The following is a 15,819-nucleotide window of genomic DNA, read 5'->3' as shown; positions in this document are numbered from 1 at the left end:
AATTTTTATAATTTAATTTTTTTTCCCACACACGCTCGTTAAAATATGAGTCCAAGTGGATACGCTCGCTTGGAGGACTCGATAAAAAAAATTTCTATTAAAAATAAAACATAATTTACGTAATTACCAGCTATAAGTTTGACGCAAAATCGTTTTCTCGTAATGTTCCAAAAATGGAGACAACGCCGTTATAGATAGTGGCCATCTTCTTTCTTTCTTTTTGTGGGGTTCAGCCATTAAGACCATCGCATCAAACAAATTGGCCGCCATCTTTCTTCATCCTTCCGCAACTCCATCGTATATTATTTTGGTTCTACTGCTTTAAAATTGTTTCGATGCAACAAACGCGGTATATCTATAACGGGGTTTTCGCAATCGGATCATCTTTAATAAGCACCTTACTAAATGAGCTCCGCTCTTTCCTCCAGCCCGGATCAAACTTTTTTACGTAATTTCTGCAATGATAAGGTACCTAGTGCTCACATAAACGTTTATTTAAAATTCTTCGACAATAAGGTAGCAACGATTTTTTTTTTCGAAATTAAAACCAAAGTCTATTACGCCAAATGTAAGTTTTAATTTCGACACAATTTATTTGTAATTGAACAAAAAATAATAACGTCACACGCCACTCGGTGTTTTTCCTATGCGAGGAAAATCTATGAATCATTAATAAGTTTTTGAGGGGGAGGGAACTTTAACAAACGTTATATGCGTTACGAAAATCGGCTTCGTAAAAATCATTTTGTCAGCAAAAAAAGTCGTAGTCAGTCCAAAAACATATTTATGTTAAAACAGCGAAAATGCGTTTTTTTAATGCTAATTTTGTCGCAGTTATCTACTTAAAAATAAAAACGTTATAATCGTGGTATGGCGTAAAGGTCACGCGATGAATATTTTTGTGAAATCGTCTTATCAATAAATTATCATTAATAATATTAAAGCGTGTACGATAATATCATAGTGACTTATCCTGCTAGGAGAAATAGACGAAAATAATATACCTAATACCTGCATGTTGACCGCGTGCGCTCGTACGATCGATTTGCATTGTGTTATTATTGCGAATAAGCACCGGGCCGACCGTTATCAATTTAAATCTGTTTTAAAAAAACAACCGTTTTACGTTTTTTTTGAAACGAGTGTCCGCTATTATACTGCTGACCTCCAAACTAGTTTCTTCCCACGAAGCAGTACCGAATTTTTCAGTTATAATATTATGCAATAACGACGACTACGGTCGCTAGACGTACAGTTATATTATGTCTTAACGGTTTTTTTTCTTTTTTTTCACAACAGAACTCGTGTAGCGAAATATAACAATAATAATATGCTCTATAGATCTTAACTGCAGAACACGTTCATGACCCCTGCGTTATTGTAATAAATTGTCGTAGGTATACTTATATAAAGTCGTTTTTGCTTGAATTTTCTTAACGAATTGCCAACGATTCCGGAATCCAGTATTCTGCATAGTATATAGGTACTGGTTTTGAAAATGATTTATGTCCAACGGATGTAATGTATTATATCTATATATTTATTCGATGATACTGTTGGTCCGATGTCGGGATGGTTCTGCGGCTACGAATACGAAATAAACATTTTTTTTTTATTTGAATTTGAATTTCCGTTAGTATTTAATTACATAACATCTTACTGATTCCGAATGTACAATATATTATTATTATTATTATTATTATTATTATTATTAGTATGTATTCAAGTTCTGATCAATATACTGTCAGTCTACAATATTGTTATTAAGCACTTTCTATAACACTATATACAATGCCAATGTCACTAATAATTATTATTGTCAAACTATTTAGAAACTAAATACGTATAATATTATTATTATGTATACAAATATTTTTTAATGGTCCATATTGCAGACTATTTATACTATATTGTATTATACAAATTCAACAATATATTGTGTCTTATCTTAGTAATGAATCGTAATAATATGTTAAAATTTAAAATAATATCGTGTTTGGATTGTTAATTTAAATTTATTTTAAGAACTTTCATTATGCTCAACAATAATTATAATAATATAAATGTACAATACATCATGTTTATAAACAAAGCAACACTTTTAAATAATACTTATTTTTTCTTTACGGGACATCAACTACACACAAATAAACACATCAAAATAATATGATGTATATGATGATCGCTATTAAAATAGATTATTATTACTCGATCAATATTTATATAGTATGAGATAAGAATATAATATAAATAAAAGAAAAGTACATAATATTATTATATGTATAAAATGATCAGAAGTGTCTGAAAGTTACTTTTTACTTCAATGTTTCAAGTTTCGTCGACTGAGTAATAGTACAGTGAAATAAAATATAATAATATACACTACGCTTTCTGTACTATAATATTAATGAAACCAACGATACAAATTTACTTAAATCGAAAATAATAACACTATGCACTAATAATACAATAACCTTATGCGATCGATTTCGACATTGGTAACCTATAACTAATTTAAGTCTTTTGATTTAGTTAGAAACTATAATAATAATAATGAATAATGCCTACCAATACTAATATCATTCATATCAAACACCTCAACTCGTCGGTCTCAGCCAAGTCGATTTGACCAAATCGGCTCCTTTCTCTCCGATCATATAGGCAGGCGCCACGGTGTGGGCACCGGTAATCGTCGGCATGACCGAACAGTCGATGACCCGCAACTTGGAGACACCATAGACCATGAGCTGTGAGTTGACCACAGCGTTCCGGTCGGACGACGGTCCCATCTTCGCTGTACAACACTGGTGGTGCATCTGCATGGTCAGTCTTTTCACACAACATTCCCAGTACGCGTCCGATCCGTAACTCAGGTGTCTGCATCCAGGCATCGTTCGCAGGCTCATTGTAGAGCCCAACTTCTGAAAAGCCGGTGTCTTGTTCAGTTCTATAACCATTTTTATGCCCTCCACGATGCGCAACACGTCCACGGGAGCGTCGAAAAAGTTGGCTCTTATCAACGGTTTTGAATAAGGGTTGGCGTTTCTCAATCTGACCTGTAATCGCGATACAAAAAATAAACAAAACGGTATTTTACACGCATAGACACAATAATATTTTACGCATTATGTGCAGACATTATTCGGTATACTCATCATGAGTGATTTCGCGTATAGCTCATAATAATAATATATTCTACGTACTTGTCCTGTGCTCTCTGGGTACATGAGCATAGTCCATATCGTCCATCCGTCCTTGTTGAATATCCCCTTGTGCAAATCATAATGAGTACTGTCCGGTATTCCCATGCTTCTTCTCAACAAGCTGTTTCCCAATCCTTCTTCGCCGGCCAGAGACATCGGAACGAAAATGTATTCGATGTCAGGTACGTCCCCCGGGTCCTTGTTGTATTTCGTTTTCACGTATCCGAGTCCTTCGCAGCCCATGGTCGTGAGCCAGCCATTTCCGTCGTAGTAATTGAAAAGCTCGCGTATCCCTTGCTTGTATATACGTTCGGGTATTAATCCCACCGTTTGATTGACGGTAAACGCTAAGTTCGCGTACGAAGGATGCTCCTGTAAGTTGTCGCCGACTCGCAGATCGCTTATGGTGTTTATTCCCAGTGGTTCGAGATGTTCCTTGGGCCCGATGCCCGACAGCATCAAGAGCTTTGGTGTGTTGAAAGCGCCCGCCGACAAGATCACTTCTTTTCTGGCTTGGGCCCTTCGTCTCCTGTTATTCTTTTCGAATTCCACGCCCAACGCGACTTTAGTATTTGGATCGATCAGTACTTTCGTAACGAACGCTCCATCGACGATGTGCAAGTTCGTCAGGTTCCCTCGCAGATACGCTCTGGCCGACGTTACCCGTCTACCGAAGTTTATCGTGCCTTGGATTCTTGAAAAACCGACGTGGCTATTCGGGTTGTTGTAGTCCACCACGTTCAACCCGACTTGCGGCGCGGACTCGAGAAACGCCTCCACCAGTCTCGATTTGAACGGGGAATAACTTATCGGCATTGGTCCACCGACACCGTGGTACGGAGATCGTTTCAGTTCCGGAATAGTGACGTCTTCGTTTTTCAAAAAATACGGTAAAACGTCTCTGTACGACCAACCGGGGTTGCCCGCCTCGGCCCAACGGTCGAAGTCTCTTACGTTGCCCCGGGTGTATATGTTGTTGTTGATGATCGTACTGCCGCCGAGACCTTTGCCTTGTGGCCATAAACATCTCTTGTTTACGACGCCTTGACAGGCGTTCGGTTCCTCTTCGGTTTTGAAAGCCCAGTTGAAGTCTGTGAATTGAAAATAATGGGCTATGGCCGGCACTGAAGTGGCAATCGATTCTTGTTGACCCGCCTCGAGCAGTAATATTTTCCATTCGGGTACTTCGGCCAGCCTCTTGGCAACCGTAGCACCCGACGCCCCCGACCCAACCACGATAAAGTCGTATTCATCGAGTATCGGTTTATTACCGAACAACGGGTCTTCTCGAAATTGTATGAGATTTGTGCGGTAACGTTCACCAAGGTATGACAGTGCGTTTAAATTTAACGCCAGACACTGTTGAACAGAAATGAGCCACGCGGTGAACACTAAAAACGCCGATACTTCCATGGCTGTCGTCGTGTGTCAATTCGTGCGTATAATATGATGGTTTGGTCTGTAAGTCATTCAAGGTAAAATGTCGCCCTGGAAGTACAAGTAATTATATGAGTATAATGAAAATTAAAATAATGCGAATAATATTATATTATTATCATAGACTATACCAGATGTCTACATTGATTTGCCTAATATTACAATATATGTATGCGTGCGTTAAGTATATAGGTAGTAAAACTACCGAGAACACTAATTATTGGAAATACGAATTGTTCATTTGAGGACATTAAGACGTATTTTCATGGTGTGTTAATGAAATGAACTAATATTATGACCAGTTACTTCATATCAGTAGAATATTTAAATATATAATTTTAATGCTAATTAACCACTTTCAACCTTCGAGATACGCTACAGCCTACTAATATTTTTTTATTACACGTGGAAATCTAACATTAAATCAATATAACCTTTAGGACGAAAAAAATACACACATTCAATGACTTTTAAGTTAGTTAATTTGATTCATATAAATTTGTGAATAAAAGCTTAACTATAAGAAAAAGAAATTAAAGCTTTTTGCAAATTAAAGTTAAGACCATTCGAGTATTTATGAATTGATAAAAAAATGTATTATAGTTATGCAGATTATTAACAAATTGTATTGCAGAACATTAAGTTTTGACATGTGAAGGTTGAATTCTTTTTCGAGCAATTATAATATAATTAATTCACAACATTATAGGTACCTAAAGTAGCAAAATAATTATAACCTCAAACTGTTCGGTTTATATTTTTCGTAAAATGTTGTAATTTCACTATAATATTAGATTAATACATTATAATATGATATATTGGTACCTGTAATTTCTTTAAATAATATCCCAAACAAGAATAATATTCTATTTTTTCAATGTTTATCCAATACATGTATGTTTAAAAATACGATTGTTCTTTTAATAGAGAATATTGCATTTGTAGTTATTATTAATTCCTTAATGGTTGTGTGTATACTTCTAAGCCATACACTATTAAATACTGTTATTCTAAATAATGCATACAATTTTGGACTGAAGTACAATAATTACAAACTTATAGTAAATTAGTAGCCGTACCGAAACGAGTTCCGCTGTTTTATGTTTTTTAACTTGAATTCAAAATATTAGTGAATCGTATTTGAAATTTGGATTCTTAAGAAAACATTATAATATTTGTAAGATTTTAAAAATGTTTTTTGTTTGTTGCTCGGGAAATTATGTTAGCATGAATAATACTTAATAATACTTTAGAAATGTATCTTTAATCGATTAAAATTAAACACACATTGGTGTAATCGTTTTAAGTATTTTCTAAAAAAACATTGCAAAAAAAATAATTTTGTTTTACTATTTTATTTTAATCTGTAATTTAATGAAACAAACTGGTTATAACCAGTTAAAAGCCGTACGAAATATAGCGTGTAATATTGTATTGAATTAGCATATTATTGACTATAAACTCATTAATACACAAATCTATTGAGTATTTTTTTTAGAACATGTAAACTGTTTTATATTAGGTAAAATATAAAATTACATAATTTTATTTTGCTGAAAAATATAAAAAATATGACATTTGATTTCAATTGGAACATAATATATATTAAAATATTATGGTATATTGGTGTAATCGATTCCAATTTTCTGATATAAATAAAAAATTAACAAACATTGTACCTTTGTGCTAAATAAAAATTTAATCCAATAAATATTTTTAACTGCCAATGGTAAAAAATTTTAATTCATACGTAAAATTTATAAAATGATTCAGACTTTTTTATGTTATTGATATTTAAAAAAAAAATTCTATACACTGAAAGTCTCTCTCTTAAATAAATAGGTACGACGAAAACTTGAAATACCGCATTAAACCTGTATTATAATTATTAAATAATGCCATACAAATTTATAATAACGAATTATATTTATTCTGAGACCTATCGTGAAATCACGAGAGATTTTCAGATCAAAAGATTTTGGCGGGAAACAAGAATAAACATTAAAAAAGTGGATAAGTGAATGTTGCTCTGCTGTAAAGTAGGTTACAAGTGGGTCACTGTAATAGATGGTGTTAAATTTGAATTCAATGGTATAATATCATTGTATAAGAAAAACGATTCTGATCGAAAATGGTCAGTCTGCTTATGATATTACTAAGTGTATTTGATGATATTATTGTGAATAAAGTAATTTATATATAACCTACGTACGTGGACTCTTGTTTTAAATTTTCAATCCTTACCTATAAAAAATGAACATTTTATACATTTTTAACTACAAAATAATTATTAAATTTTAAATTTGATAAATTTAGTCAAAATTCGAACTTTAAATGCTTATTAAAAAAAATCGTGCCTATGTATTTTTAATATTTTTTAACTGCTACTGGAACAATATATCAGGAGCCTTGCATTAAATTTTCATGTTTTTTTACCAAACAAATAAAATTTAATTGATATTTATAGAAAAAAAAAACTAAGAAAATTGAAAACTGACAATGTCCGTAAACAGCTCAAAAAAAGTCAAATTATTTTCAAAATTGTATGGTGTATAGGAAATGATAATATAAACATTCAGTGAAATTTTCAAGTATCTACGGTGATTCGTTTTTTAATCACAACAAAATAAGAAAATCGTTACATGAGAAATCGAGTGAATATCAAATGTTGTAAAAATATGAATTTCAAACGCTCATAAAATTTTAATTTGATTTGCTTGTAGACATTTTTTTTTTTTATAAAGGTAGACAAACTTATGAGGAACCTTGTATTACATTTTTAAATCTTGGATCTTAAAAAGAAAATTGTTTAACTTAAATTTTCTCAACTCAAAATAATGTGCTAATTTCACGATTTTTCCGTATTTTGTCAATATTTGAACTTTAAATGCTTATAAATAAAAACTGTGACTAAAAATTTTTAATATTTTTCAAATATCATTGAAACAATATAGAAGGAGCCTTGTATTAAATTGTCAAGCTTTTTTACCCAACAAATAAAGTTTTATTGACATTCATAGAAAAAAAGACTAATACAATTGGAAACAGAAAATATTCCTTAACAGGAACACTTTTTACACTTTTCTCGCCCCTTTAAATCTAAAAACTAGTTGAAAATATTTTATCAGTTATTGAGTAATATAATATTATAATACTATATAGGTACTTACTCTGAACAAAATCACTCTTTTTCCAACTAACAATATGAACTGTACCTAGTGATCAATACCTATCCTATTATTAATATATTATACTATAGTTAGAGTTTCAAATACATTTTCAAACTTTTAAAATATACGAAATAATATTATATTGATACTTATATGAAAAATATACAAATCAAAAGACATGACTGTCAATAACAATTAATAACTGAACATTTCAAAAATGTTTACATTATTTTGATATCCCGAAATATTCCATCACAGGATTTCCCAGTAGTTCCGACACTTACTCATTTCATCAAACCTTAACAACTTATAAATAATTAAAAAAAATCACTGTTTTAAATTCGATTTAAATGTATCGTAATACTCCGTAAAATTGTTCGTGATAAACTATATAAATTAAAAATTTCAAAATCAAAATTCAATTAATTAAAACCACAAAAAAATTATGACTATAACGTTTAAAATTCGTCTTGCAATGACATACATTTGTTTGTGTTATGAAAATAATAGTTAAGACTTTTCTAAACGACGAGTGTTGTTGTAGACGTCTAGACGCTCAAACGGATCACCTTGTATAATAATTATTATGTTACAATATCGCACGTGATTTTATTTTTGTCGATTACAATTTGTTTAGTTTAACATTTGAACGATATTATCAATGAACAAACGACGAATAAATATACGTTTAATACAATATTATCACACACCGCTAAATATTTGAAACTATATTATAATGAATAAACGAATCGTGTACCTGCAGGAGAGTTAAACCACTAATGTTGCACGCTGTCACTAGGTAACTGAACTGCAGAACTGCTCGTATGTTTGAGCATTCGTTCAGTTGCTGGACGGTTACTGGTATCTGGTTACACTTTGTTATTTGTTTTATAGTTGTTCAAATTCATTTTATTTATTGTTATTTTTTTACACTGTATCACAATTAGCATAATTTATTACTAAACGGTCATAAACGGCGCGACACAACCGTAGTAAGAATATTTCAGTACCTACACTAATTATTTATCAATATTTTATGATAACTGTGCAGTTTTTCCTATAATCCTATATTATTTTTTACACCAGCACAGAATTGAAAATTAATAAAACCTGTTGAAATGTTTAAAACTATTATTACTTATTATTATAAGTAGGACATTAAGCGTGATTTAAACGTATTTATGATTGTATTATAAATTATAATAATAATATGTTTCAATTGTCACGTACCTAAAAATATCATAATTAGTAATAAACTATTAAATAATTATTGATTATTACGTTTCAACTGTTACCTGCCTAAAAATATTATATTCTCTCCATGTATATTAGTGACTTTTCCCTGACTTACAGAATAAATGAATTGCCAACTGACTGACGGAAAATCAACGTATAAACCATAATAGTTGGAGACTTGGAATTTTGTCTGACGAAGGTTTCACGATGTAAATAAACACTAAGAAGGATTATTGTGAAATTCACAGCTTAAATATATTATGTTCACACAACCATTTTAAGATTCACGAAGGAAATAATAACAGTTTTTTTTTTGCTGGTAAATGGTCGGTTACTATTGGTTACAGATTGTAATCTGAAAAATTATCGTAATTTACAGCTTAATTTTGAATAAACAATAAAATAATTCCTTTTTTTCGTTTTTTGGTATCGAGAGCCAGAGGACTGATCAAGTTAGCATTCTTTCCCATCGTTTCTTGAAATAAACAAAATAAACAAATAATACCTACCAATGAACGATTTGATTTTGGAATATGATCCTGATGTTTTTTTTTCAGTGTCTTGTGAGTGTGGTTTCTGGTGACAAAATTCTTAAGTAAAAAAAACCGTTTAAAACATTCTGTATTGAAATGCTGCATTACAAGATAAAAACATTTAAAGTTCATGGAGTAAAAAAAAATTATGGTAATAAGGAATTTTTTACGCAAAATCATTTGGCGCCTTCGAAAAAATAGATTACATTTTTTTGGTATAATCCAAAAACGAATAACCTTAGTAACTTGAAAATTTCACCAAATGGTTATGTTAGTATTTTCTATACACCGTCAAATTTTCTATTTATTTTAACAATTTTTAAGCTGCGTAATAGTATAGACCTTTTCAGATTTGTTATTTTTAGTTTTTTTCTATAAATGTCCATAAAAATTTTTTGCTCAACCAAATACCTTGAAAATTGATTTCAAGATTTTTCATAATTGTTTTTATATATATATTCCAAATAAAAAATACCGAAGATACATCTTACTTTTTTATTAGAAAAATGCGAACAATGTTTAATAATCATACCTAAGGTTTAAAAATGTAATACAAGATTCGACATTATTTAGTTGTTATTTTAGCAATTTTTTTTAAAAAAATGAATGAATATAAATCCACAAATATTTTTTAATGAGCGTCAGAAGTTTAAATTTTGAGGAAACTATCGATATTCACATTTCACGTCTAAAATAACGATTTCTTATTAAACGATGTCCTTGTTCTGTTCTAATGAAAACGCATAACTTTAGATGAATTAATTTTTCTACAAATATTTATATTATTATTTCCTACATAATATGATATATTTTTCTAAATACTTTGACCTATTTTTTAGCTATTTATGCCATGTGAAATAAACGATTATTTCCTTAAAACAATTGGTAATAAAAAATGTTTTGCGTGGTCAAAAACTTGAAAGTTGAATACAGTGTTCACCATAAAGGCTCGATAAGTTGTGATCAAACTGTTTATAAATATTAAAGATCCATAGACATGTTTTTTTTTTGTATAAACATTTGAAGATCAAAGATAAAAGTATGTCAAAATTCGTCAACATTACGAAAATTTGCAAACTATTTTGTAGTTAAAAATGTGTGAAATATACCATGGTAATAGCTGTGGCTTGAATAATATGTATTTCAGGTTAAACATAAGTAATTAATAATGTAACAATAAAATACAAAAAAATATTTTATAAATACAGTTTATTTGTACAGACATTTTCATCTCAAATTTGGATGAAATTAGATATTTTAATTATAACTGTGAATGATGATTGAAGTCAAATGTTGTAAATTAATAATATTATTCGTAAGTACTTGAATCAACATAGTTAGGTATATTGTTACACACAATGATGACATTTTCGAATGCAATGTTTTTGGCAAAAGTTAATTTCTAGGTGACTAAGCTGAACGTTAATCGATTTTAGCTCGATGCGACCGACTTGCTGAACGGCAAAACGCGATTTTCGACTTAACGCCTTTTGCATATTATGGGAAAGCACAAGACATGCACTCAGTCCGCCAAAGGCGAACATTGCTCAGTTTGGTGTATTGTCGTCTTACACCGACTTGCTAGTCCTACTAAACTTAAACACGGTTTTCGACTTGAGAATTTTGTACGCACGAAAAAGCGCCGGGCAGTCTCCGGAGGATCGTATCTAGCCTGTCCAGTTACCTATTTATTTAAATTTTAAATGGTTCATGACTGATAGCTAATGACACTCAAACTCGACTTTCAAACGTTCCCTCCATCGAAGCGAGACCTTTTAAAGCGCCAAAGGCCTTATCATAAATTTTATCATCACCTGCAAACCACAATATATATACCCTCCTCTATTAAAATTGATTTAATTTATGGTTAACTGAGCGACTAGTTAAGCACAATATTTAATAGTTAATACACAATTTTTTTTTACTTTTTAATAAGTTGAATAACAGTCAATTTTTGTTTTTGTATATTATAACGGGGAAAAGGACAATAAGACTCGGGACAATAAGACCACGCTGTCTTATTGTCACCTTTTTTCAACCTGTAGTCTTATTGGCTCAGTTTAATTTTAAAAACACTTGGGACAATAAGACTGCGTGGTCTAATTGTCATCTCGTTGATCTTATTGTCACTTGTGGCTTATTGTCCCGAGGTCTTATTGTCGCGTTACGATTATAACGTTACAGTCCTATACTTTACTTGTTACCAACTCAAAACTAAGTATAGGTAGTTTTAATACAGTATTTATTGGAGTTTTTGCGAGTTTAACAATATTTTTACAAATAATTCACGCCAAACATTACCTGAAATATTTATTGACAAGGAAACGAAATCGATTGAAATCTAATAAAATAAAACTAAATTAACATGATGCCATATTTAAGTGAACTTGATAGTTCGTTGATTTCACGTTTATTAACATACAATTAAGTTAAGCTAGTAGTTAAATTAACTGAAGACCAACAGTAACTAGTTAAGCTGAAATGATAAAACAAAATAAACTTTGAACTTTAAACTCGTTAAGGTTCATCCTTAGTGCTTGTAGTGTAAAATACTTAAATACATAACGGACAGGTCCCTCGAGCGTACGCAAATAATTGTATTACCAATGTATGGTTTACGACTGTCCAAAGTTCTATTGTACGCTGTTTTTTTTTCGAATAAGGTACCACAATCCAAAACCAAATTTTCGAAGGTGTCTGTAAGTGGGGGTGAGTTTGAACTAAATTAAACGCCTTAAAACATTTTAATATATTTTCATATTAATTCTTGGAACACGTTTTATCGACGAAATTAACGAAAAATGTATAGGTACCTATGTATAATGATATTTTTTTTATTATAAAACGGTCAAACCGAATCGCCTCAATAATAATGAAAAAAAATCTGGTGATTGGGTGTCACGAATAAATTAATAATTTTGTATTTCACTTGGCTACATTCTAATTTGCCATAAAATCATTTTAGATTTTGAGCGGATCGATGTCTGTATTGACTTAACAATGATGTGGGTTTATTACAATTTTTTGTGTCATAAGTCTAGGGATAGGATTTCTATGCATTCGAATGTTTTTTTTCATTGAGTATAAATTGATTGATAGTTAGATATATTCACGATTTGGATAATTCTCGATTAAATAGAACAATTTTTTTTTGTAAATTTTCACATATTTTGAACACGATGCATATAGGTACTCGTAATACAGCGTAATTCGATTTTTTAAAATCTTAAATGGAATTTATTTAATGAACATCTTCAATTTATTATTGTCTTAATTGTCGAACTGTCGTAAATGTACTATCTAATCTTATCTTGGTCAGACCACCGATATGGTTACCTGTACATTATTTTCGTTTTTCATTGATACGCAAGTTTTGGTCAGTATAAATCCATTCTTCGTTCCGATTCCTGGTTATTTGAAAGAACATAATATCATTACAGCAATATTCAATGCAATAATGACTAGGTACTTATAATATATAATAATTCTATATATTATTAAATAACAATTAAAATAAATAATAAATTATTTGCAGTTTACGTTTAGATTAGTTTCTGATTTATATGAACAAATAAAAAAATATTGTTGCACATTTCGGTAAATAAAATACATATTTTACAATTTTTTATTGGCTATTGTATATAAATCCCACCCAAGTGATCACTTTTTTGGGCAGTAAAAATGCATCGATTTCCTACTTTAGCATTTTTTCTGATAGGAAATTGAATGTAGTTGGTATTTCGGGGAGTCGAAAGTAAAAAAATCTTAGTAGTTTTCAAAAGCGTCAGGAATAACCAAAACAAAATTATAGGAAAACGGTGATTTTTACGCAAAACCAATTTTTCTTAAAATCGATTTAGTTTTTTTGGTGAAATTCAAAATTTAAAAATAATTGTAGATCCTATATTATGTAAGATTTAAAGATCGATTACAAGATTCCCCATACGATTTCCTACCTTAAGCAATAAAAAAATTTACTGGAAAGTCAATGATATTTTTATGAGCGTTTGAACTTAACCGGTAAATTAACAAATCGGGTACAACTGATTTTCTTATTTTGTTATTATTCAAAAATTAATAATTGTTGATACTTTAAATGTTCGCCAAATGTTTATTTTAAATTTTCTTAGATTTTTTTCATATAAATTTCAATTAAAATTTTTCGTTGGGTTAAAAAGCTTGGAAATGTAATACAAGGTTCCTCATATTATGTTGGATAATAGACGTTGATAACTATTTAAGATACATATATACATTTTTTATAAGCATTTATAGTTCAAAATTCATTTCGAAAATCTTCATATTATTTGGTAGTTAAAACTTTATAAAATATTCAAATTTATAATATATAGCTATAAGCATCTAATCTTTGAAACAATGCTTCTCATAAAATCTATAAAATATTTAAACACAGTTTTTCTGAATAGATATTTTAAGTTAAAATTTGATCAAAAATTAGATTTTCAAACGAAGATCAATGTTTTTAATTTAAAAATATTATTCGTTAGTAGGTAATTGAAACTTTTAAAGTAAGTACCTACCTAGGTATATTATTATATTGTGAACGACGTTTTTTTTAATTTAATTAAACCTACTGTATTATTAATGTCTTTAAACTTCAACAGCAATAATATCATAAAAATATTCTTAGGCCGACAGAAGGTCTTCGGTCGTAATCGTTTTTCGTATTCAATGATTTTATATCGTTGAATTCAAATTTAACACATCCATTGCAGTGACCAGTTGGAAGACTATAACCCTACATTAGAGCGGTACCCACTTGCCCTGCCTTCTATTAATTAATTATACGAGTGAATATATTTATTTGTTACAAATAAATTACTAATTACCTATAAGAAACTGACTTATAACATAATATTGTTAATATCGGCAGCTAACAGTTAGCTAAGGCGGGTAGGTACTGACTAGCAATGTCAAGAGCTCGATTAGAAAATAAATTATATGAAATTGTGTATTTTCTTGTACCTATACGTTTAGTATTTAAACTTTTTTTGTCGAATTTTGCAATGATATCAGTTTAGTTGCGTTCATTAAAACCAATTTTGTGTGATTTTATTTGATGATATGATCGTTATGAGTTAATTATAATATTAGTCTTTTACTATAATATAAATCCTAATACACCTATAATAATTATAGATGGTGTACGTGCAACAATACGAATAAGCAGTTTTAAATAATATATAATATGCCGCTGGTAGCGTGAAAAACTGATTGATTTAATTATTCAATAAAATTTAATGGACCAATCATATATGGGCCGCACTAAATCGTTGTTTAAGAGCTCACCATTGATTCGTTAAATGTTTAGTGAGATTGTTCGTGCAACCCGGCATAATTAATGTCCCTAGTGCAGCGATTAATAAACAGAAACACACTGTTCCCGCCGATGGTGACGTAATGATATCACCTATTCGGCATAGTTATTAACTTTTATTAGAATAAAGCAGGCCTATATTTAGAAAAGAAATTGTCAATATTATAGTCACGTCAACTCTAAACTGGCAACTATTACACCTCACAGTGCCGACTTGCGTCCGTCGTTGCTTTACGATCGATATCATCGCGGAGGACCTATTATTATCATCTAAGTAGTTCCCAGCTAGAAACTTTTAAATGTTAAATAATAACAAAATATGCTTAATATTAAAGTGTCGTTCAACCGTATCAATAATAGTGTTTCGTCGATGTTTAAACCATCTTATCACAAAACCGCCTAAAAATCTAAATTCAACGTGTTACGTAGGTTAGGTAACATTAATATGTTCCGCAGTGTCCTGCACGTGCGACTCTCTACACTAGTAAGTTATGAGTATGGAAATTTACTGTTAAAAAATGCCAGTAACTCGCGTGGACATTTTTACATCGTGAAAAAACTAAGTACAGACACATATTATAATGTTTGTTAAATATTGTGTTATATAATATAGTTAATAGGTCAAATCATTATATCACTCTAATAATATTATGAAAGCTAACAACACAAAATTGCAAGTTTAGTTGAACGACAATATTTGCCATGTTGTGTAAGACGGATCCAACACAATATGTTGGTGAGACGTCCTCTTAACAGGGCACTAAATAATATATTATTATAATTATTATAGTTGTTAAAGTTCTAATCGTAGGCCGTTTTGCTGCGGGGAAGAACATTTTCATCTGAATGGCGCATGGCGTACGGCAATTCATTAGAACACAACAACTGTCGTCCATTTTATT

General features: G+C 30.4%; 1 protein-coding gene across 4 annotated transcripts in view; it reads right to left on the bottom strand.

Moving 5' to 3' along the window:
* Nucleotides 1–1,473: 1,473 nt before the first annotated feature.
* Nucleotides 1,474–15,819, bottom strand: part of LOC132952983 (glucose dehydrogenase [FAD, quinone]-like) — a 33,439-nt gene continuing 19,093 nt past the window's right edge. Inside the window, exons 1-3 of one of the 4 annotated variants that reach the window (XM_061025517.1) lie at nt 8,568–8,688; nt 3,204–4,691; nt 1,474–3,056 (exon numbers count right to left, since the gene is read on the bottom strand). In XM_061025517.1, coding sequence (XP_060881500.1) covers nt 2,598–3,056; nt 3,204–4,616 — 1,872 coding nt within the window. In that variant the 5' untranslated portion in view covers nt 4,617–4,691; nt 8,568–8,688 and the 3' untranslated portion in view covers nt 1,474–2,597. Of the gene's footprint in view, nt 3,057–3,203; nt 4,692–7,810; nt 8,222–8,294; nt 8,524–8,567; nt 8,689–15,819 lie in introns of those variants that run through there. The other 3 variants (XM_061025519.1, XM_061025520.1, XM_061025518.1) reach the window with 3 other exon arrangements.

This window comes from Metopolophium dirhodum, chromosome 9 (genome assembly GCF_019925205.1).
Source record: "Metopolophium dirhodum isolate CAU chromosome 9, ASM1992520v1, whole genome shotgun sequence".
In the NCBI taxonomy this organism is placed as follows: Eukaryota; Metazoa; Arthropoda; class Insecta; order Hemiptera; family Aphididae; genus Metopolophium; species Metopolophium dirhodum.
This window is presented reverse-complemented; position numbering and strand designations above follow the sequence as displayed.